The sequence below is a fragment of the Rhinatrema bivittatum genome, chromosome 6 (genome assembly GCF_901001135.1).
Source record: "Rhinatrema bivittatum chromosome 6, aRhiBiv1.1, whole genome shotgun sequence".
In the NCBI taxonomy this organism is placed as follows: domain Eukaryota; kingdom Metazoa; phylum Chordata; class Amphibia; order Gymnophiona; family Rhinatrematidae; genus Rhinatrema; species Rhinatrema bivittatum.
The window spans coordinates 348127666-348152085 of record NC_042620.1 but is presented as its reverse complement, the minus strand read 5'-3'; the positions used below and the strand labels follow the sequence as shown (position 1 = coordinate 348152085).

Sequence of the window (24420 nt, the reverse complement as noted above, 5' to 3'; positions counted from 1 at the left end):
TCTGGGGTCAGGCCTTGCCTTGATAATAGGCTGGGACCGGAAATGAGGAGCTGGGGCATCACCCGTCGCTTTCCATTTAAATTAGAGAGAAAGGCATGCGTACCTAAGGCGGCCAGGGGAAAGAGGGCTCGGCCAGCCGGGCTGTGTCAGGAGGGACACGCCGGCGGTGGGTAGACGGAGCATGTCTGCCATGGCTCCCCGCCGCCACCACAAGGATCCTGGAGGCGACGAGGACGCCAGTGCGATGCCAGTAAGTGGAAGGGGCCGGTTGCTGGCCTCCGTGCCTGGTGCCCATAACACACGCCTGAAGCCCTCGAAGGTGCCTTCACTCCCTGAGCCCGTTCCAGGGCCATCGAGAGTTCCAGGGTAGTCTGTTCCTTCAGCGCCGTCGATGCCTCCGATTCCATCAGTGCCCTTGAGAACCTTGGCACCGAGGCTGCCAAAGCATCCCTCAATGCCGTTGCCTAAGAACATGGGCGCTGGCCTCCCACAACGTCCCCTGGTGGACATTAGCGAGGAAGACGTGCCTTATGATCCCTGTGGCGATGATTCATTGGAGTCCTTTTCCGAGGACTCTGGCGACTTGCCTTCCGAGCCTTTGCTGCTGGATGAGCAGTACCGCTCTCCCCCAGAAGACCTCTCCTTCGCAGGCTTTGTTCGTGCTATGGCGGAAGCCATTCCCTTCTTGCTCCTCACAGAGGAGGACGCCCGCCACAAAATGCTGGAGGTGCTTCAGTTTGTGGATGTCCCGAAGGAGGTGGTAGCCATCGCAATCCATGAAATTCTCTTAGAACTTCTATACAGGATGTGGGAGCACCTGGGCTCTGTCTCCCCGGTCAACCAGAAGGCAGATGCCCATTATCTGGTCCAACAGGCCCATGGGTTTCAGAAGTGTCAGCTCCCCCACCGGGTCTGTGGTTGTGGAGTCCACATTTAAAAAAAAAAAGGCCAAAAAGTCTCGTACCCATTCTCCACTCCTCCAGGCCGAGAGCATAAAGGGACCTGGACGCCCTTGAAAGGAAGGCCTTTCAAGGGGTAATGCTTATTGCCCGTATCGCCTTCTACCAGTTGTACATGGCTCAATACAACAGGAACTTGTGGAAGCAAGCTCAAGAGTTGGCAGAGTGGCAAGTTGGCGAGAGTGGATGCCAGCTTGCAGTGCCCAAGGACTCTTGCCCACCGGTCGGAGGCCAGCTATGTCTATTTGCAGACCGCTGGCCTCCTATTACCACCGACCGCTGGGTTCTGGCCATCGTACAACACGGTTATCACCTGAACTTCAGGACAGTCCCATTGGATTCTCTACCACCACCATTGTGGTGGGCATCAGGAAACACTTGAATTGAAGCTCTCGGCCTTGTTAAAAGCCGGAGCTGTAGAAGCTGTGCCCCGCACTCAGCAGGGCCAGGGGTTCTACATGAGATATTTTCTGATACCAAAGAAAACAGGCCAGCCTCCAGCCCATTCTCGACCTCAGAGCCTTAAACAGGTTCTTGCGAGAATGCTTCAAAATGGTCTCCTTGGACACCCTGATTCCTCTCCTTCAAAAAGGAGATTCTCTCCGCTCTCTCGATTTGAAGGACCCTTACGCCCACATAGCAATATTCCCATCTCACAGGAAGTATCTCCGCTTCATAGTGGTCCACAGACATTTCCAATACCAGGTGCTGCCATTTAGCCTGGCCTCAGCTCTGTGGGTCTTTACGAAATGTCTGGCAGTGGTAGGCACACACCTACTCTGCAATGGGGTGCACGTGTTCCCCTACCTGGACGACTGGCTCATCATGAGCACTACGCAGGAGGGCTCTCTACGCTCCCTCCATTTGACGGCCAAGATGCTACAGTCACTGGGGTTTGTAATCAGTTCTCATCTGTGCCCGTCCAAGCAGCTAGCACTCTTTGGGACTCTCTTGGACACAACTCTACCCAGAGTGTTCCTACCCAGGGACCGCACTCAGACCCTGGCGTTACTGGCACACTCCATCCGATGGCGTCGGACAGTCCCTGCCAGGTACTGCTCCGCTTGCTGGGTCACAATGCATTGGTTCATGTCACTCCACTAGCCCGGCTAGCCATGCGGGTGGCGCAGTGGACACTCTGCTCTCAGTGGCTCCAAGCCACCCAGGACCTCTTGATGCCAGTACAGGTCACCTCACCCCTTCGAGATTCCCTTGCCTGGTGGGAGGGACTGGCCAATTTGGAGAGGGGCCTCCCCTTTAAGTGTCACCCCCCCCCCCCAGGTGGTACTGACCTCTGATGCCTCCACCTTGGGCTGGGGTGCACATGTGGGCAATGTCCGCACACAAGGCATGTGGTCAGAGCAGGAGGCGAGTTGTCAAATAAATTTACTGGAACTGTGAGTGATCAGTTATGCCCTCTCAGCGTTCCAGGATTGCCTGACCCACAAAGTGGTTTTGATCCAGACCAACAACCAAGTCGCAATGTAGTACATAAACAAGCAGGGAGGCACAGGCTCTTTCCTGCTTTGCCATGAGGCAGTTCAGATTTGGGTCTGGGCCCTGTCCAAGGACATGCTCTTGCGAGCAGTTTACCTTGCAGGGACACAGAATGTGGTGGGAGACTGCCTGAGTGGGACATTCGATCCCCACAAATGGTCGCTCAACTCGATAGTTGTGAACAGAATCTTCCGCCTTTGGGACATTCCGGAAGTGGATCTGCCTCCCTTCGGAATTACAAAGTGATTTACTTCATGTGGAACCAGCCTCTGATGCCTTTGCCCGGTCTTGGGGCAAGGGCTTACTTGTACGCATATCCTCCACTCCTGTTGGTGGGGAAGACTCTTGTGAAGCTCCAGCAGGACAGAGGCACCATGATTCTGGTTGCCCCATACTGGCCGCGATAAGTTTGGTTCCCAATCCTGCGCGACCTGTCGATTCAGGAGTCCATACGTCTGGGCACCTCCTCTGACCTGATCACGCTACCCAAACCTCTGATCACTGGCCTTCACTGCCTGGATGTTGAAAGGGTAGTCTTGCAGTCCCTCGACCTCTCTGCTAATGTATTGCAGGTATTGGTGGCTTCCCGAAAGCCTTCCATCAGGAAGTCTTACCGGTTGAAGTGGAGGAGGTTCTCAGTCTGGTGTGAGGCGAAAGGCCTAGACCCTTTCTTGTGCCCCAGACTATTTGTGGTCCCTCTTGGAGTCTGGGCTACAGACCACCTTAATCAGAGTTCACCTGAGTGCTATCAGTGCTTATTTCTGTGCAGCCCTTGATGGGCCACTTCATGAGGCGCCTGTTGCAACTAAAGCCCCCTCTGGGTCGTCCTGTTGTGTCCTGGGACCTCAACGTGGTCGCCGCATCTCAAAATGGAGAAGGTACAGAAAAGGGCTACCAAAATAATAAGGGGAATGGAACAGCTCCCCTATGAGGAAAGACTAAAGAGGTTAGGACTTTTCAGCTTAGAGAAGAGACGGCTGAGGGGGGATATGATAGAGATGTTTAAACTAAAGCCCCCTCTGGGTCGTCCTGTTGTGTCCTGGGACCTCAACGTGGCACTAGCATGGCTCATGCAGTCTCCTTTTGAGCCTATGCGCTCCTGCGAGCTTAAACATCTCACCTGGAAAGTCATTTTCCTGGTTGCAGTCACCTCCACTCACAGGGTCAGTGAGTTTCAGGCATTAGTAATGTATTGCCCTATACAAAATTCTTTCATGACAGGGTGGTTCTACACACTTGCCCTAAGTTCCTGCCTTAAGGTGGTGACTGATTTCCATCTCAATCAGTCCATAGTTTTGCCCACCTTCTTCTTTCCGAGGCCCTATTTCCACCAGGATGAACAGGCTGTGCACAGCCTGGACTGCAAGCATGCTCTTGCCTTTTATCTTGAGCGCACAGCAGCTCACAGGCGGTCCACTCAACTCTTTGTCTCCTTTGATAAAAACAGATTTGGCGTTGCAGTGGGCAAACAGACCCTGTCCCTCTGTACAATTCTGGTCGCCGCATCTCAAAATGGAGAAGGTACAGAAAAGGGCTACCAAAATAATAAGGGGAATGGAACAGCTCCCCTATGAGGAAAGACTAAAGAGGTTAGGACTTTTCAGCTTAGAGAAGAGACGGCTGAGGGGGGATATGATAGAGATGTTTAAAATTATGAGAGGTCTAGAACGGGTAGATGTGAATCGGTTATTTACTCTTTCGGATAGTAGAAAGACTAGGGGGCACTCCATGAAGTTAGCATGGGGCACATTTAAAACTAATCGGAGAAAGTTCTTTTTTACTCAACGCACAATTAAACTCTGGAATTTGTTGCCAGAGGATGTGGTTAGTGCAGTTAGTATAGCTGTGTTTAAAAAAGGATTGGATAAGTTCTTGGAGGAGAAGTCCATTACCTGCTATTAAGTTCACTTAGAGAATAGCCACTGCCATTAGCAATGGTAACATGGAATAGACTTAGTTTTGGGGTACTTGCCAGGTTCTTATGGCCTGGATTGGCCACTGTTTGAAACAGGATGCTGGGCTTGATGGACGCTTGGTCTGACTCAGTATGGCATTTTCTTATGTTCTTATGTCCAACTGGTTGGCGGACTGTATATCCTTTTGCTACGAGCAGGCGGCTCTTCCACTTGGAGCCGCGTCAAGGCACACTCAGAGCCATGGCAGCATCAGTGGCACACTTTCGTGCAGTCCCCATCGCTGAGATCTGCAAGGCTATGACGTGGAGCCCTCTACACACGTTCGCCGCCCATCCTGTTTAGACAAGGATGGTTAACATGACATTACCTTTGGCCAGTCTGTCCTTCATAATCTGTTCCGAGCGTAAGAACCCAATTCTCCCTACCTAGGGCCAAGTGTCTGGTTCGTGCTGCCTCCCGTTCTCACCCTCAGCACTTCTGGTGTTATGCCTGTTGGCACATGGTTAAGTGCTGTGGGTTCTGTTACTGCCAGGGGGCAGCCGATAGTTTGGTATTCACCCATCTGTGAGGACTACCATCCTGCTTGTCCTAGGAGAAAGCAAAGTTGCTTACCTGTAACAGGTGTTCTCCTAGGACAGCAGGATGGTAGTCCTCAGGAAGTCTGCCCGCAAGCTCACGGAGTTGGGTTCTCCATCGATTTTTTTTTTTTCCGCTCGTCTTTTTTTGCTAAGATATGAGACTGAAGACAAAAGTTTTCCGTGCCAGGCTCCATCTGATGTCGTCATCCATCTGTGAGGACTAACATCCTGCTGTCCTAGGAGAATACCTGTTACAGGTAAGCAATTTTGCTTTCTTCTTCATTCAGTTAAGATACTGCTCATTCTGGATTTTTTGCAGGATGGGTTGAGTAAGGGATTGGCCCTTAATTCCTTGAAGGTGCATGTTGCAGCTCTTGCCTGTTTCAGAGGCCTGGTGAATAGTGATTCCTTGTCCCATCCTAATTTTTATTTGAAAGGAGTGAAGCATCTTAGGCCTTCCTTGCGCTTACCAGTTCCCTTGTGGAGTCTTAACTTGGTGCTGGATTTTTTGGCGGGCCCTACATTCCGACGGCTGCTTAGCCTTTCCTTGCGGTTGTTAATCTTGGAGACCGTGTTCCTGGTGGCTATATGTTCTGCGTGTCGAATGTCTGAGCTGCAGGCCTTGTCTTGTTGGGAGCCAGTCCTTCGGGTGACTCCAGGGGTGTTACAGTTGCGTACTGTTCCATCCTTTTGGCCCAAAGTGGTGTCGGACTTTCATTTGAATCAGTCCATCTCCTTGCTGTCCCTGGATAAGGTCAGGGATGCAAAGGAGTATCGCCTCCTGCGCTCCTTGGATGTCAAGAGACTTGTCTGGTATCTGGAGGTTTCCGAACCTTTCCGGAAGAAGGATCACCTGTTTGTCCTTCATAGTGGAGGTAAACAGGGCGAGCTGGCTTCGCTGGCTACAATAGCTCACTGGATTAATGAGGTTGTCACGGCCACATACATGGATGCTGAGAAGCCATTGCCTACTCCAGGTTCAGGCTCATACCACTACGGCTCAGGCAGTGTCATGGGTGGAGGTTCGATTGTTGACTCCCATTGATATCTGCTGAGCTGCGACATGGTCCTCCTTACATACTTTTTCCAAGTTTTATCTTGTGGATGTGCAGACCCGAGAGAATGCAGCCTTTGCACGTGCAGTGTTGACTGGACCGTGGGCAGCCTCCCACCCTGTTGGGAAGTAGCTTTGGTACATCCCACTGTCTACACGCTAGGAAAATGGAGAAATTACTTACCTGATAATTTTGTTTTCCTTGTGTAGACAGCTGCTGCATGAGTGTGTCAGTTCTCCTGTGGGGCTCTGGATCCCATGGGATTGTTGGTAAGTGTTCATCCAGTCCCTAGATTCTTACATGAGTTCAGTGTTCCTTGTTGGTTGAGTACAGTTTTGGTTGCCTGTTTTCAATCAAGTTTTTTGCTAGTCTGTCCACAGTTGCTTTTGAAGAGAATACTGGTAGGCTGGGGTCACTGCAGGAGTATATATAATATGACGTCAGCTTGCTTAGTCTCAATCTGTTGGCAGGGGAGCATAACCCACTGGTCCTGAGTCCATCTGTCTAAGGAAAATGAAATTATCAGGTAAGTAATTTCTCCAGTCTAATTATGTAAGGGGGAGAATGTTTCAAAAATATTTGCTTAAAGATATTTGCCATAACAAAAATTTTGTCCATTTAGAGTCTGTTTGCTTTTCCTGCCTTTTTTTTTTTTTTTTATAAACTATCTTATTATAAACTTGAATTAAGATCATCTTAAATTGCCTCATCAAAAGCAACTGTGGAGCTACAAACACCAATAGTGTAGCAGTACTGTAGAAAACCATTTCAAGGTGAGGGATTTGTTACATGTGACATGATCTGGTGATGAGACAAGAAATGTGCAGCACTACAAGAAACCTGGAGGGAGTTTTAAAATGTTATGCTACAATGTGTTCCCTCTGAATGGTAATGCTGAAAATGGAATTGTGGGAGAAGGGGAGGGATACTCAAATTGAGCCATTTTCTTTTGGTTGTTGCATATCATTGTTTAATGTGAAATGCAACTTCCATAAAAATGTTTGAGCTGTTCTATAGGTCCTCAAAAAAGAAAGAAAATACCATGCAATTGGGCAATTACCACCCTGCTGGAAAATATTTTTTTTAAGTGCTGTATTTTGTTTTAAGTAGCTTGTATTTAACTAATATTGGCCATTGTGTAGCAGGATGTGGTAGACTAGAGCTCTGTTGCATTGTAAAAGTTGGGGTATTCTCTCAAAGGCTCAATTCAGACTAAATATGTCTCTCTGGCTCCTCCATAATGTGTGTTTATCTGATTAAAACTTTCAGATTTGCATGTAGGATTATGCAGTTCAGTAACTGGCTAGCAAAAGAATCCCACATAGTTGAATCTAGTATTTTCATAACTGAGCTGCTGAACTCACTGCTACTTGCCAGGGCTGCTTGGGCATGAATTAGCAGAGGTATTAGAATGACTGGTGTCTTCTGGATGCAGTGTTATGAAAAAGATCAAAGGGCAATACAAGCATTGAATTACAAAGAATCACAGGATGCATAACAAGTTTTGTGTTTGATTTTGGTTAGAAGCTTTAAATTCCCTTTCTCTTTCTTTGATCCTAGTAAAGCTAATTTGATAGCCAAATTGCTTAAGAGCCCCTATTAGTGCTGGTTGCTGGCAGAAAAAATGTTTTCAATGTATTTTTATCATGTGGTACTCCACTATGAGCAAGAATTTCGGATTAGTGGAATATAAATATCCAAAAACAAATAAGAAAAGAAAATTGCATCTGTTCCAACTACCACTTCGAAACATTCACTTTTAAGAAAAGCTGCTCACAATTATAAATGACTCCAGGTATTTCCAAAAGTAGATACTGTACTGTAAAATGTACAATTTGCAGCAGTTAAGGAAAGCTTGAATGGGGAGAAGCACTGTGCTGTGTTAGCTTTTGTTCGCTGAAATGCATTGGAATAAAATACACATTACTCTATTTTCCCCTATACAGTTTGAATTATGATAAATATTACCTGTCATCTTTACATAGGAATGAAAGCCTGATTTATTTTGTTAGTGGAGAAACATCACTGAATCCTTTGTATTTTCAGTTGAATGCTGTTCTTGAAAATGAAATGTGATGTTTATTTTGTGAAGGCGTTTTGATTTTCACCCTTTCATAAGCAGTTATTTTCTTTGGAGCATGTCATAAACCATGCTGTAGCCTTTAATTATTCTCATTGAATTATAAAAGTCTTTCAGTTAGAATGTACAAAACTCATAAAAGTAATTGCAACATACACCTAGATATTTATAATATTCAGCAACAGTTTTGCCAAAAAAAACCCATTTATGTAAAAATAAGCCAGGATGACAGGGAAGAGGATAAGGGTTACCTACTTTTTGTTATTCCTTGGATGTGTTAGTTTAGTCATGAAAGCACAGAATATATAAGATGCAAAACTCTCTCTTCCCCCTTGGATCTCAGTTCTTCCCTGTCCCTCCATATGAAATTGTAATGAAAACGATCATTTTTATTTCCTAGAGGGTAATTTTACAGCAGCCTACATAGGGCTAAAGTCTGCATGTAGAACATACACGCAAACTTTAGCCTGAATTTTCAAAGCAGACCTACCAGAGGCATAGCCAGAACTGAATTTTTTTTTGGGGGGGGGGGGGGGGTCTAAGGTTAACATGGGTGGGCAGTAGACATACAGATCTAGACCGTACTCTTATCAATAAATAATGTCTTAGCATGCACCCTGTGATGGATTTCTGAGTAGTCTGCAACAGCCTTCATGCATCATAAGTGACATTTTTAAATATTTTAATTCTATTACTTTAAGCACTTAATATTAAAAATGACTAAGTAATCTGTATTAATTTATTTGAAATGTATTGCAGTTTATAAATGCACGGTATGTAAAAAATAAACAAAGAACACTTAATAGAAACATCAGGTCCAGTCACATAATAAAACATATTCTTTTATGAATCCGTTTTCCAAAAATGCATAGAACTACAATAAAACAGCAATAATCATAATAAACATTGTCAAAAGAATTGTAACAGGTACAGAAGAGAACTAGGACATGCAAAATAATATTCAAATTCTGGTGTCACCTAAGTGACTGCAAAACAAATTCCCTTCACTGCCAAACACTTTGTGAAATAACACAAACCTCTCCAAAATAAATAAGTACCTAGAACATACCATACCATAACAGCAGTAACCTTATCTACAAAAAGGCAGCAAGGCAAACATTACACCAGGCCCTAGAACACTACCTAGTATACAAACAGAACAAATAGGTCTGCTACAAATCCCTACAGAGAAACTACATGTTAGCCAAAATACTGCATCTCTGTCACACATGCGCAACACAGACAGACCCTTACCTATTACAGAATAAAGGACTACAAATTAAAAGGAAACATGCAGACAAAACTGAAATGAAAGCCTTAGAATCCAAACACTGAATACTAGAATACTGAAGAAAAAGCAAAATACAAATCAGTTGGTCCCATTCTCTTTTTTCCACTTGTCTGTCTTTTCCATAATTCTTTTTCAGGGTTTCTCATTCTGTCGGTTTCTTCTCTGTCTTCTTTCCTTTCTCCTTCACACACACACACACACACACACACACACACACTCTCTCTCTCCCTCTCTCACACACACATGTTTTCTTTCACACAGTATCCCACTCTTCCAAGCTCTCACACTTACATGCTCTCTTTCACACACAGGCTCCCACTCCCATAAACACAACACACAGGCTTTCACACGAAGGTTCCCAATTCCATTCCCTCCTACAGACACACACAAACTCTTATTCTTACATGCTCTCTCACACACAAACATACAGGCTCTCACATGCTCCTTCATACATGTAGGCTCCAACTCCCATACATACATACACACAAACAGGCTCACTCTCACATGTTCACACACACAGGCTGTCACATGCTGTCTCCAATTCTCCTTTACTGACAAAACACAGGCTCTTGCTTTTACATGCTCTCTCACACACAGCTTCATATTCCCACACAAATGCACAGGCTCTCACATGCTCGCTCCTGCTCCCACTTCCATACATACGAACACACACAGGCTCTCTCTCACATGCAGGCTCCCACTCTCACACACACCCCCGGGTAGGCTTCCATTCAAACCCCCCCCCCCCCCCCAGGCAGGCTACCATTCACACCACACCCAGGCAGGCTATCATACATACACACAGACAAACACTGGCAGGCTCCCCGTTTGGGAGCAAAAGGGGAAGCTTGATTTGCTGCTGTTGCTCCTCATGTGCCTGCCTGTGGCATTCAAAGCTCGTGGGGCTAGCACTTCTTCTATGCTGATCAGCATAGAATATTTACTGGCCGCACCTGTTTTGAATGCTCAGGGCCAGCACATGTGGAGAAGCAGGAGAATGGATTCCTTCTGGTAAGGTTTTTTCCCTTTAACCGCCAGCCTCCCAGTCCTACTCCTCGGCCACCAGTGGGATGGGTCCACCAGCGGCCTTGTGGGCCTGCTTCACTTTTCGACCGCCGGTGAGATGGGGTGCACTGGTGGCCTTGCTGGCCTGCTCCACTTCTTGGCTGCTGGGCGTTTTCCTTTTGGCTGGCATGTCCTCTGCGGGCCTGGGACAGGGCTTCTTCTTGGGCTGCCAGGCAATGCTGGATTTCCTACGCTACTGGGACTTAGCTGTGTGAGTTCATTTTGAAAAGTACCAGGTACCTGCAAAGCTCTGCATGGTTTACATGCACACGTTTATAAGTGCTGAGGAGCAGGTGTAAAGGTGTATATGTTCATTTACGCATATAATTTGAAAATCAAGTGTGCATGCATATGGTTTCCCTACTTCTCCTGAAAGCTTCTTTGCAATGTGTAAAAGTATACGTGGAGTCATAGACACCCTCAGACAATTTTCCAAAGCTGATTTATGCACAGTGTGTTTGAAAATTCAGCCCTTAGTTTTAAAATTGCAAAATCAAAGAGCACATGACTGTTCTCTTTTGCAAGCAGAAATTGTAACCCAGGTCTATAAAGATCTAATGGAACATACTTTGTGCAATGTGTGCACATATCCACATATAAGTGGATCAAAAATACTGCTTTCAGGACCTCCTTGGATTCCCTGATATGTACATCAAATAAGAAACTGTAGTCTTATCATTTTACTCTCCATTTGGAAGGGTTTTCACCACCTAAGGTGTAAGTGAGCACGGGTGCTGATAGTTTCTGTGCAGAGAGAGACAGCAAGTAGACCTTTGGAAAGAATGTATACGGAAAAGAGGAATAAGCCTGAAAATTTAATTCTTTTTGTATGCTTATTTGTTTCAGGTACCATTGGCTTTTTTGCCTGCTATTGGTTTGTAAGCAGGATTTACAGTGTTGTGAAGGTGGACTGATTACATTTCAAGGATAACTTTACGGTGTACCTGACTTGCCGTTGGATGGATTATATATAGAGAGATATATATATAATTTTTTTTACTGTATATTGAAAGCTAATGTTAAATGAACTCTGTAAATGCCGAAACAGCAGCTTGTATGGCACAGAATGTGGCATTTATGCAAAATACAGCACTGTGGGAAAATGTATGTTTCTACTGGACATATTGAGAACATTACTCAAAACTGAATCTTTTTTTTAATCATCATAACTGAGACAGGAATGAGTCAAATTTCAAAATGCAAAATGTTATAAAAGATCATGTGCTATTCTAATGGAATTATCACCCAGTTTTATTACTTGACCTAGCCAGGGACTTAAATTATACCACAGAGAACATTTGATATGAGCTTGGTAAGGCTTATAAAAAGTGTGAATTTTTTTTTTAAATTTTAAAATGAAATTTGTACACTATATCTGGCACCTTCTTTGTAGCTTATTTTATTACATTTCAAGTGTAAATTCAATGAATGTATCGTAGAAGTTACTAATAAATACCAAACAAGGATGATGGTTTTTTCCAATAAAATAAATTAATTTTAACAAGCTGCACATTTTTTTCTATTCTTCATTTTCAAATTTTGTAAGTGTCAAAAGGGTAATTTAATTTGCTCAGCATGTTATAAAGAATATGGCATGAATTCCCACTACTACGAGTGTCTTTCTTCTAAAAATAAAAACTTGAAAATGTTTTACTTTATGTGCATTTATTTTACAGTGCTTGAATTTGTTCTTAGTAAATACTTTTAAATGCATAAATTTATTTCCTTCAAAAGGCTTTCTTTGCATAATAAAATCTTGCAAACTAAGGTTCATTCCCTTACTGTCTATATGTAATTTAGAAAATGTGTAGTATTGCAGAAACTTGCAGAATTAGTAATTTAATTGGCATTGGCAGGAGAAGCTCCATTTCTGGTGAACTGCAAGCACATAATATGCCAGAGCAGTAGATTAGAATGGAAAGTCTCAGTTAAAAAGGATATCTAGATTTTAGCCACCAAGTTACAAACACTTGAAATTGCCTTAATTTGATGTGCTTTCCGCACCTCCCTTGAAAAGAGGACTTCCTTTTTCACAAATATGAGCATAATGAAATGTGGCAGAAGGAAGCCAAGAAAAGAACAGATGTGAGCAGGAGTAATTTTGTTGCACCCACAAAAGCAGAAAGATTCAGAAGAGACTTATCTTTATCACCCCATATAAAGGGACTTTCTTTAAAATGAAATGTAAAAAAAAAAAATTCTAATACATATCCTAGGATCAGACCTAGCTGTTGAGGAAATACATAGAACACTCCCACCCCACCCAAGATCTCCATTTCAAATCTTGGTGACAAATTGTTCTCCTAGGACAAGCAGGATGGTAGTCTTCACATGTGGGTAACATCATCCGATGGAGCCCAGCATGGAAAACTTTTGTCAAAGTTTCTAGAAACTTTGGCCAGCAGACTGAGCATGCCCAGCCTGCTACTAACCACACATCCATGCGAGGTACACTTTCAGTCTCTTCTTTTCCACGGTGCAGTTGCCTCGCAGTTGGTAGAGCACATTTTTTTCAAAATTTTTCTTGAATCCTTTGAGTTTCTTCTCGATCCTCACCTGGTCTTCTTTCGTGGTCAGTGCCATTCCAGTACAGTAGGTTATTTTCCATTTTTGCTCGATCTTGCGGTCGATTCCCGACTCCCACCTCCTGGTGCCCATCAGCCATCGACCACATGCCAGGTCTTTTTCATGGCGTTGACCGGTTTTCGTCGGTGCCCCCAGTGCCCGTGGACAATGTCCGTGATGGACCCGGATGAGGTTTGCAGCCTCTGCCTGGGGGCCTTGCACGATGTTCGTGGATGTCGTCTGTGTGATTAGATGACACCCAAGGGGCATCATGCATGCCTCGACAAAATGTAGAAACTTTTTGGGACCCCAAAATCCACCACTCATGTGTAGGTTGCTTCGATGCCCAAGGATCTTGGTGAGCCATTTCTGACTATCGTGGTCCCTTTAATTTCCACCCCCAAGGAACGAGGAGAGGGAGATCAACCCATGGTGGTCTCTCCCCTCCCCCAGACCTCGGGGTCATCGACTTGCTCGGTACCGGGGAAACACCGAGCAGAGCATCAGAAGCGTTCCCGGAAGTACGGCACCAGTAACCATCCCGACACGATTCCGTTTCTGGAGCGGCAGCAGCTGCCAAGCCACCATCGAAGCGGCACCAGCCATCGGAGGCCCCATCCTCTGGTGCCCCTGGTAGCCCGAGGAGTTTCAAACTGATACCGGTGCCAGGCGCCGTGCCACCTCGGGGCCTCGAAGATAAGTCGACGCCTCATCCCCCTCCATCAGTTCTGACCATTCAGGACTTCCAAGAGGAGTTGGACCACAGGTTGCAGTCGGCAGTGCTCAAGGCACTGCAAGGTGTTGAGATAACTGATGCCCAGACCTCCGCCATCGATGCTGGCACCCTTGCTAGAGCATCTGGACGACCTTGGTGCCCTACTGATGCAACCGGTGCCTGAGGAGCCATCGATGCCCGCTGGCCACTGATGCTCTCCACCAGAGTGATCCCGGGTCCTCCGAGGAGGATGAAGCCTCCGGGTATGGGTGCCCTTTCCTGCGGTTCCCCAAGCTGCTACCAGGTCCTTCTGGCTTACCATGTCAGATGACCCCCTTGTGTCATCAGTGTCATCAATACCCCTGTGCTCTTTGGAGCCTGGGGTGGATGCCCCTCACGGCCCTCACCCTCTGCGCCCAGCACAAGTGAGGAAGAGGGTCCCTATGACCCTTGGGTGATGACTCCTCAGACTCGTCCTCCAAGTACTCAGACCCACTCTCAGAGCCTTCGCCCCCAGAGGAGCAGCATCGGTCACCGCCGGAGGACCTGTCATTTGCGGGATTTGTTAGGGCTATGGCTGAGGCCATCCATTCTCAGCTCCTTTTGGAGTAGGATGTATGCCACAAGATGCTGGAGGTTCTCCAGTTTATTGACGCTTCTAAAGAGATCGTGGCAGTTCCGATCCATGATATTTTTAAAGAACTTCTCTGCATGTGGGAGTACCCCATTTCCATCTCCCCAGTAAACAGGCCGATGCCACCTCCTTGGTGCAGCAGGCGATGGGGTTTGATAAGAGGCAGTTCCCTCACCAGTTGGTAGTGTAGTTTGCCCTGAAGAAGGCTCGGTGCTCCCGCACCCATGCCTCTGCTCCTCCGGGACATGAGCATAGGGAACTTGACACCATAGGAAGAAAGATCTTCCAAGGTGCCACGCCGGTTGCCCACACTGTGGCTTACCGACTTTACATGACCCAATATTACCGCAATCTCTGGAAGCGAGTCCACAATTTTGCAGAGGGTCTTCCCCAGCAGCAGCAGGAAGCGCTTGCTGCCATTGCCTTGCTGGGTCTGGAAGCAGGAAAACACAAGGTGCGATCCACCTACGATGTGTTTGAAACTGCAGCCTGCTTAGCTGCCATGGGCATCTATGCCAGACGGATGACTTGGCTTGGCCTCGGACTTCTGGCTGGAGATCCAGTATAGGCTCACCGACCTCCCATGTACAGGCGAGAACCAGTTCGGGGACAAGGTCCAGGATGCGATGGCACAGCTGAAGAACCATCATGACACCTTCCAGCAGCTGTCTGCTAGTCCCCTCAGAGGGGCCATCCTTGGCCAGGAAACCCTCCAGTCCAGGCTCTTGCAAGCCCTTCTACTGGCAGCAAAGGTATTACCCTCCAACTGCTTGGACTCGCACACCCTGGACCAGTTCTAGGGGTCGCCCCCGCCAACAGTGGGCCCCCAGACCCCAACCAGTGCCCCCAGCAAACCTCGGCCATGGGCATTTGACTGGCAGCTGGCAGTTCACCTGGCACCCGCCACCCGGTCGGCGGCATGCTCCTCAGGTTCGCCCGGTGCTGGGAAGGGATCACGTCGGACCAGTGGGTCCTTTCCATCATACACCAGGGGTACTGTCTGTACTTCATCTGGCTCCTGGAGATCTCTCCCCATGCCCATCGTGGGGTTTATCCACCCATTTGGTTATTCTTCAAATAGAGTGTTATACTTCCCGACGGCAGCAAGCCGCCGCCGGGGCTGTCCACTCACCGGGGCGGTGGTCTGCGCCGCTCCCGGTAACCACCGTCATTGCCGTGGTCCCGCGGCGTTCCTATCTCCTGCCCAACATGGCCGCGGCGTCTGCAGTCCTCCTAACGCGCGCCCGACTCCGCCCCCTGCTGGTTCCTCTAGGGCCGCGCGCGCGCGGCCGAAGATTTATTTAAAGGAGCCACTACAGGAAATTGAGTGGCTCCTTCCTGTCAGCTCCTGCCGGTTTAGGGTATTTAAGGCAAGGTCTGCATCTCAGACCTTGCCTTGGCTTCTTGGCTCCCAGTGGTTCCTGTACTTGTTCCTGCTCTGCTGTGGTTGATTCCTGGACCGGCATTGGCGTATTCTGGCTCTTGACTCCTGGACCGGCATTGGCGTATTCTGGCTCTTGACTCCTGGACCGGCATTGGCGTATCCTGGCTCTTGACTCCTGGACCGGCATTGGCATATCCTGGCTCTCGATCCCTGGACCGGCTGAGGGGTGTTCTGGCTATCGATCCCTGGACCGGCTGAGGTGTTCTCTGGTTCCGACTTCTGGGCCGGCTGCAGTGCTCCTGCATATTCTCCTGTTTTGGACTGTGTTTATCTTGCTCCTACTCACGACCTGCTGGAGGCGCCAGCCATCTACACTACACGACCTGCTGGAGGCGCCAGCTATTTGAACTACACGACCTGCTGGAGGCGCCAGCCATCTACACTACACGACCTGCTGGAGGCGCCAGCTATCTAAACTACACGACCTGCTGGAGGCGCCAGCCATCTACACTACACGACCTGCTGGAGGCGCCAGCTATCTGGACTACACGACCTGCTGGAGGCGCCAGCATCCAGATCCTCTTCTGTTTCCACATAAGATCTTTACGAGGCCTCGCCTTCCAGTGTCTGAACATCCGTTCTTCACTGGACCAAGGGTTCACACTCCGAAGCATAACAGTAAGCCAAGGCCATGGACCCGGCAGAGGCTTCAGCAATACGAGCGATTCCTGGTCTAGCACAGAGACTTGTGGAACAGCAGAACATGCTAGAATCCATGGCCGCATCCATTGAACGGCTTAGCGCCCGGTTAGATGCGGTGGTGGCAACGCACTCTAACCCACCTGCAGGCAGTTCTGTGGCCACACCTGCTCCGCCAAGTCCACAAAATCCTTCCCGACCAGTCGTCCCATTACCTGTTCCACCGCGGTATGCAGGAGATCCGCGTCTATGTCTAGGATTTCTGGACCAATGCAACATGCATTTTTGCCTACAGTCTGCGCTTTTTCCGGATGATATGACCAGAACTACTTATATACTGTCCTTGTTGGATGGCAAAGCACTCGCCTGGGGGTCGGCTTTATGGCAACACTCTGATCCAGTATTACAGGACTTGCCCCGTTTTCTGGAGTTGTTTAGATCAGCGTTTGAAGAACCTGGGAAAAAAGCAGCCGCGGGATCTACTCTTCTGCACCTCAGGCAGGGAGGTCGATCTCTCATGGATTACAATATTGAATTTCGGACTCTGGCTATGGAACTTCGGTGGGAGGAATCTACCCTCCGAACAATTTACCTGGAGGGACTGTCTAGCAAAATTAAGGATGAATTAGCCGCGCGGGAGCTTCCTACCTCCTTAAACTCCATGATCGAATTAGCCAGCAGGATTGACCGACGACTTCAAGAAAGAGCTCGAGAGAATCCAGGAGGTAGACGACGCCTGACTAATTTTCCGGCCTCATCATCCTCTCCTGTGAACAACCGCGAAGGGTCCACCACTGAGACAACCACCGAGGAACCTATGCAACTTGGCAGAGGTCCTTTGTCACCTGCTGAACGGCAGAGACGGCGCAGAGAGGGACTTTGTTTGTATTGTGCTGGTTCTGGCCATCGTATCGCTAGCTGTCCTATCCGTCCGGGAAACTTCAGAACCTAGGGTCCATGGGGGGAGTAACCCTAGGTTTGACATCTCCAGCTCCTCCACTCACGATACCGGTTACGCTCTTGATCAATGAACAAGAATTCACCACCTTGGCCCTTGTGGACTCCGGTGCCGGAGGGGAATTTATTCTGCAAGAAATAGTTGAACAATTACAGATTCCTACTCGACCCTGTCCCACACCATTAGTCGTTTCCTCCATCCATGGGGATCCATTACCTGGGACCATTACTCATCAGACTGAGCTTCTGGACTGTCATATTGCACCTAACCACTCTGAACGGATTACCTTCTATGTACTTCAAAAAGCCATTCACCCGGTGGTTCTTGGCATTCCGTGGCTTCAACGTCACAATCCTCAAATTGACTGGACACTATTAAGACTCACGAAGTGGGGACCCAATTGTTCGGGAGTATGTTTTAATCAAACTCCTCAATCTCGAAACTTGCTTTGCACCTCTGGCCTAGGGGGATTACCCTCCCAATATAAACAATTTGCAGATGTATTTTCCAAAGAGGCCGCGGACATCTTACCTCCACACCGGGAGTTCGATTGCACCATTAACCTGATTCCAGGTTCTACACCTCCGCGAGGAAGAACATATCCTTTATCCGCTTCAGAGACTGTGGCCATGTCCGAATACATACAAGACAATTTACAGAAAGGCTTCATTCGAAGATCTACCTCCCCGGCAGGAGCTGGATTTTTTTTTGTCAAAAAGAAGGATGGTACCCTACGACCTTGTATTGATTTTAGGGGACTCAACGATATAACTATCAAGGATCGATACCCGTTACCCCTTATTGCAGAATTATTTGATCGTTTACAAGGAGCCCGAATTTTTTCTAAACTTGACCTACGTGGAGCGTATAATCTAGTGCGGATTCATGAGGGGGACGAGTGGAAGACGGCTTTTAACACTAGAGACGGACACTACGAATATTTAGTCATGCAGTTCGGATTAACCAATGCTCCAGCCGTCTTCCAACATTTTATTAACGAAATCTTCAGGGATCTGCTTTATATTTGTGTGGTGGTTTACTTAGACGATATATTAATTTTTTCTAAGGATCTTCAAACACATCGCCAACATGTTTTGCAGATTTTGCAACGTCTACGAGACAATCATCTATGTGCTAAATTGGAGAAGTGTGTTTTTGAGACTGAATCATTACCTTTTCTGGGGTACATTATCTCCAAACAGGGGTTTCAGATGGACCCTGTTAAGTTAAAATCCATCCAGAACTGGCCTCAACCCACGGGTCTACGTGCACTTCAGAGATTCCTCGGATTCGCTAATTACTACCGCAGTTTTATCAAGGACTTTTCCAAGCTTGCCGCTCCCCTGACGGCACTTACTCGCAAAGGAGCCAATACTAAATCATGGCCAGGAGAGGCCGTAGAAGCATTTCAAACTCTTAAGGAATCTTTTCTGCGACAACCTTGTCTGCATCACCCAGATCCTAGACGACCCTTTATAGTTGAAGTCGATGCTTCCACTATTGGAGTTGGCGCTGTATTAAGTCAAAGGAATGCTTCTGGTACGTCCCATCCTTGCTCTTTTTTTTCCAAGAAATTCTCTTCTGCAGAACGCAATTACTCGATTGGTGATCGGGAGCTGCTAGCCATTAAGCTCGCCTTGGAAGAATGGCGTCAGTGGTTGGAGGGGGCCCAACATACGATTACCATTTTTACAGATCATAAAAACTTAATCTACTTACAACAAGCCCAACGTTTGAACCCACGCCAGGCCCGCTGGGCACTTTTTTTTACTCGCTTTGATTTTGAGATTCGCTATCGACCTGCTAATAAAAACATTAAAGCCGACGCATTGTCCCGATCTTTCGTCAGCGAAGATATCATAGAGCCTATACAGACTATCATCGATCCTGCCCGCATTATCCTTTCTGCTACTTTTACGGTGCCCGTCGGCAAGACGGTAGTGCCTCGAAGACTCCGCAACAAAGTATTGCAATGGGGACACGACTCTAAGGTAGCTGGGCATTCTGGACAAAAACGTACATTTACTCTTTTACAAAGGCACTATTGGTGGCCAGGAATGCGCAAAGACGTCCGCGCTTACATAGAGTCGTGCCCTGTATGCGCTCAACATAAAGGTTCTACAGGGAGGCCTTGGGGGTTGTTACAGCCACTTCCGGTGCCCACTTCACCTTGGTCTCACATTTCAACGGATTTTATTGTTGAACTACCGCCTTCGGAAGGACATACTGTCATATGGGTGGTAGTGGACCGATTCTCTAAGATGGCACATTTTATACCATTGCCCTCCCTCCCCTCCGCTCCCCGTTTGGCTCAACTCTTTATGTCCCACATTTTTCGTCTCCATGGGATTCCGCAACACATTGCCTCTGACCGCGGTCCCCAGTTCACTGCTAAGTACTGGCGGAGTCTTTGCGCTCAGTTTCATATTGCTCTCGATTTCACCACGGCTTTTCACCCTCAGGCTAATGGGCAGGCGGAGAGGACCAACAGGTCCCTTAAGCAGTTTTTGCGTACTTACGTGAACTCCCGACAAGATGATTGGGCGGCCTTATTGCCCTGGGCGGAGTTTTCCCACAACTTTCATTCCTGCACCTCTACGGGAGCATCACCGTTCCTGATCGTTTATGGTCGGCAACCCGCCCCGCCTATCCCATTTCCGGTTCCGGTTGCCTCCCCGGCGGCTCAGCTTACGGCTCTCCAACTTAAGCAGCTTTGGACACGGACCCAACGGATGCTTCAAAAGGCGGCGGGTACGGCTAAGAGATTCACGGATCGCCATCGCCGACCTGCTCCACAATTTTTGCCGGGTGACAGGGTGTGGTTGAGCACCAAATACATTCGTTTAAAGGTTCCCTCTATGAGATTGGCTCCGCGATACATTGGTCCGTTCCCTGTGATGTGCCGCTTGGGTCCTGTGACGTATCAATTACGTTTACCTTCTACTCTTCGGATTCACAACTCCTTTCATGTATCTCTCTTAAAACCGGTTCTCCTTACCTGGTCGTCCCGTAAGATGCCTGTTTCTCCTGTGGTTGCGACTGAAGAGGATTCTATCTATCAAGTACGCGACGTATTGGATGTCCGCCACCGAGGTCGTACATGGGAGTATCTTCTTGCCTGGGAAGGTTTTGGACCTGAGGAGAATTCTTGGGAGCCAGCCGCGAACATCTTCGACAAGACTCTTCTCAAGGACTTTCATAATAGCCATCCGGATAAACCCAGGCCTTCTAGGGGGCGGCCTAAGGGAGGGGGTACTGTTATACTTCCCGACGGCAGCAAGCCGCCGCCGGGGCTGTCCACTCACCGGGGCGGTGGTCTGCGCCGCTCCCGGTAACCACCGTCATTGCCGTGGTCCCGCGGCGTTCCTATCTCCTGCCCAACATGGCCGCGGCGTCTGCAGTCCTCCTAACGCGCGCCCGACTCCGCCCCCTGCTGGTTCCTCTAGGGCCGCGCGCGCGCGGCTGAAGATTTATTTAAAGGAGCCACTACAGGAAATTGAGTGGCTCCTTCCTGTCAGCTCCTGCCGGTTTAGGGTATTTAAGGCAAGGTCTGCATCTCAGACCTTGCCTTGGCTTCTTGGCTCCCAGTGGTTCCTGTACTTGTTCCTGCTCTGCTGTGGTTGATTCCTGGACCGGCATTGGCGTATTCTGGCTCTTGACTCCTGGACCGGCATTGGCGTATTCTGGCTCTTGACTCCTGGACCGGCATTGGCATATCCTGGCTCTCGATCCCTGGACCGGCTGAGGGGTGTTCTGGCTATCGATCCCTGGACCGGCTGAGGTGTTCTCTGGTTCCGACTTCTGGGCCGGCTGCAGTGCTCCTGCATATTCTCCTGTTTTGGACTGTGTTTATCTTGCTCCTACTCACGACCTGCTGGAGGCGCCAGCCATCTACACTACACGACCTGCTGGAGGCGCCAGCTATTTGAACTACACGACCTGCTGGAGGCGCCAGCCATCTACACTACACGACCTGCTGGAGGCGCCAGCTATCTAAACTACACGACCTGCTGGAGGCGCCAGCCATCTACACTACACGACCTGCTGGAGGCGCCAGCTATCTGGACTACACGACCTGCTGGAGGCGCCAGCATCCAGATCCTCTTCTGTTTCCACATAAGATCTTTACGAGGCCTCGCCTTCCAGTGTCTGAACATCCGTTCTTCACTGGACCAAGGGTTCACACTCCGAAGCATAACATAGAGCTCTCTGCCCTCCTTGTAGTGGGTGCGGTCAAGGGTTCTACTCGAGGGTTTTCCTCATCCCACAAAGGAATGGCAGCTTGCGCCCCATCCTCTACCTCAGGTCACTGAACAAGTTTCTTGGAAGAGAAAAATTCAAGATGGTCTCCCTGGGCACACTGATCCCCCTCCTCCAAAAAGGAGACTGGCTCTGCTCTCTCGACCTGAAGGAGGCATATGCACACATTGTGATTGTCCCCAGCCACAGGAAGTACCTCCACTTCGTGGTGAGAATGCACATTTTCAATGCAGAGTGCTGCCCTTTAGGCTGGCATCAGCCCTCCACGTCTTCACCAAATGCTTGGCGGTGGTGGCTGCCTACCTCAGGCGTCACTTGGTCCATGTGTTCCCATACCTGGATGACTGGCTGGTCAGGAGCGACTCCCGCTCTGGAGCCTTGCAAGCTCTGGCCCTGACAGTTCAGACCCTGCAGAATTTTGGGGTTCATGATCAACTTCCCTAAGTCGCACCTCTGCCCGTCCCTGCTGCTGAACTTCATAGGCGCCAGGTTGGACACGGCACAAGCGAAAGCTTTCTTGCTCAAGGAACGGGCAGTCGCCCTCTCCTCGGTGGCCACCCTCATCTGCAGCAGGGGAAGGGTGTCAGCCCGCCTCCTACTCCGCCTGCTGGGCCACATGGCGGCCTCCGTCCATATGACACCCTTGGCCCACCTCCATATGCGGACCCCTCAGTGGGCCTTGCGGTCTCAGTGGCAGCAAGCATCCCAAGATTTAGAGGCTCTGATCATGGTCACGGACCCTCTCAAGCTATCCTTGACCTGGTAGGAAGCCCTTCCCAATCTAGAACGCGGACTTCCCTTTCCAACCTGCTCCACCCCAGTTGACCCTCACCACTGATGCTTCTCCTCAGGGGTGGGGAGCCGACGCAAATGGTCTACACACTCAAGGCCTTTGGACCGCCACCAAAGCATGCTGCCAGATAAACGTTCTGGAGCTTCGAGCGATACAGTACGCCCTGTGGGTGTTTTGGGATCAGTTAGCATCCAAAGAGGTCCTTATCAGGACGGACAACCAGGTCATAATGCGGTACATCAACAAGCAGGGCAGCATGGGGCTCATTCTTCCTCTGCCAGGAGGCGGTGCAGGTTTGGAACTGGGCCCTCTCCCAAGGGAAGTATCTGTGGGTGACATACCTGTCAAGTCACTTCAACACACTGGCAGATCGCTTCAGCTGGTCCTTCCAGCCACACAAGTGGCCCCTCAACCCTGTGGTAGCGGCCGAATTTTTCCGCCGCTGGGGTATGCTGGATATGAGCTTGTTTGCCTCCCCTCTGAATCACAAGGTGAGTAAGTTCTGCTCCCTAGTAGCAGGGAACGGCCATTCGGCCTGTGATGCCTTCTCCCTTCACTGGGGGCAAGGCCTCCTCCTGTATGCATACCCACCTCTCCAAGACCCTGTCGAACCTTCAGGAGGATGAAGGGACCATGATTCTCGTGGCACCCTCCTGGCCTTGGCAGGTTTGGTTTCCACTCCTAGAGGACCTATCGGTGCGTGCACCCTCATGGTTTGGATATTGAGTGCCTGATCCTCCAGCTATTGCAGCTCTTGGACTGTTTCCTAGGGTCCTGATCAAGTCCCGGAAATCTTAGACAAGGAAGTCCTATACCTCCAAATGGAAACTTTTTTCCATCTGGTGCGGAGGGCATGGGGTGGACCCCTTCTCCAGCCCTCTCCCCTGGCTGCCCCCTCCCCCTGTGGCACCTGTGAGTCTGGGCTACAGACCACTTCTGTCAGAGTACACCTCAGCGTGGTCAGCGCGTACTACAGAGGTGTTGCTGGCATGTCTGTTTTGGTCCAGCCCCTGGTTGGCTGCTTCATGTGGGGTCTCCTTCAACTGAAGCCCCCTCTTCGGTCTCTGGCAGCGTCCTGGGTTCTCAATGTGGTCTTGGCAAGACTGATGCGGCCTCCCTTTGAGTCCCTGCAGTCCTATGGTTTGAAGTTCCTCACCTGGAAAGTCATATTCCTGGTGGCGATCACTTCCGCTCACAGGGTCAGCAAGCTTCAGGCCCTGATTATGTACCCACCATACACAAAGTTCTTCCACAACTGTGTGGTCTTGCATACACATCCTAAATTCTTGCCCAAGGTGGTGACTGATTTTCACATCAATCAGTCTATCATCTTACCCACCTTTCCGAGGCCACATTCCCACCCAGGGGAATGTGCTTTCCACACCTTGGACTGTAATTGGGCACCGGCTTTTTAGCTAGACTACACAGCGCATCATAGACCACCCAGCTCTTTGTGTCTTTTGACTCCAACAGGCTGGGGGCAGCGGTGGGGAGGCAAACCCTATCGAATTGGCTGGTGGATTGCATTGCCTTCTGCTATCAGCAGCTGGCCAGCAGAGTGAAGGCTCACTCCATGCAGGCCATGGCAGTGTCAGTGGCCCATTTGCGTGCAGTCCCCGTCGCAGAGATTTGCCGAGCTGCAACTTGGAATTCTCTCCACACATTTGCAGCTCACTACTGCCTTGACAGGGATGGCCATCAGGACAGTGCCTTTGGTCAGTCTGTCCAGTGCAGCCTGTTCCAGACCTGAATCCAACTGTGTTTCTACTTGAGGGACCAGACCACCTCTGTTTTCCCCACAGCGCCACAGTTGTATTGTGCCCGTTGGCACCTTGTTCGGCTGCTGTTGGTCTCTCTGGTTCAAGGAAGCGGTCTGGAGCTCTGTACTCACCCACATGTAAAGACTAGCATCCTGCTTGTCCTAGGAGAAAGCACCTGAAACAGGTGTTCTAGAACAGCAGGATGTAATAC

At 48.9% G+C, this 24420-nt stretch overlaps 1 protein-coding gene across 5 annotated transcripts in view; it reads left to right on the top strand.

The window, feature by feature from the left end:
* LOC115094582 (transmembrane 9 superfamily member 2-like) overlaps positions 1–12094 on the top strand; it is a 467181-nt gene extending 455087 nt beyond the window's left edge. For 3 of the 5 annotated variants that reach the window (XM_029607790.1, XM_029607789.1, XM_029607788.1), the window contains one exon: positions 11288–12094. In XM_029607790.1, coding sequence (XP_029463650.1) covers positions 11288–11355 — 68 coding nt within the window. In that variant the 3' untranslated portion in view covers positions 11356–12094. The remainder of the gene's footprint in view (positions 1–11287) is intronic. The other 2 variants (XM_029607786.1, XM_029607785.1) reach the window with 1 other exon arrangement.
* Positions 12095–24420: the final 12326 nt, after the last annotated feature.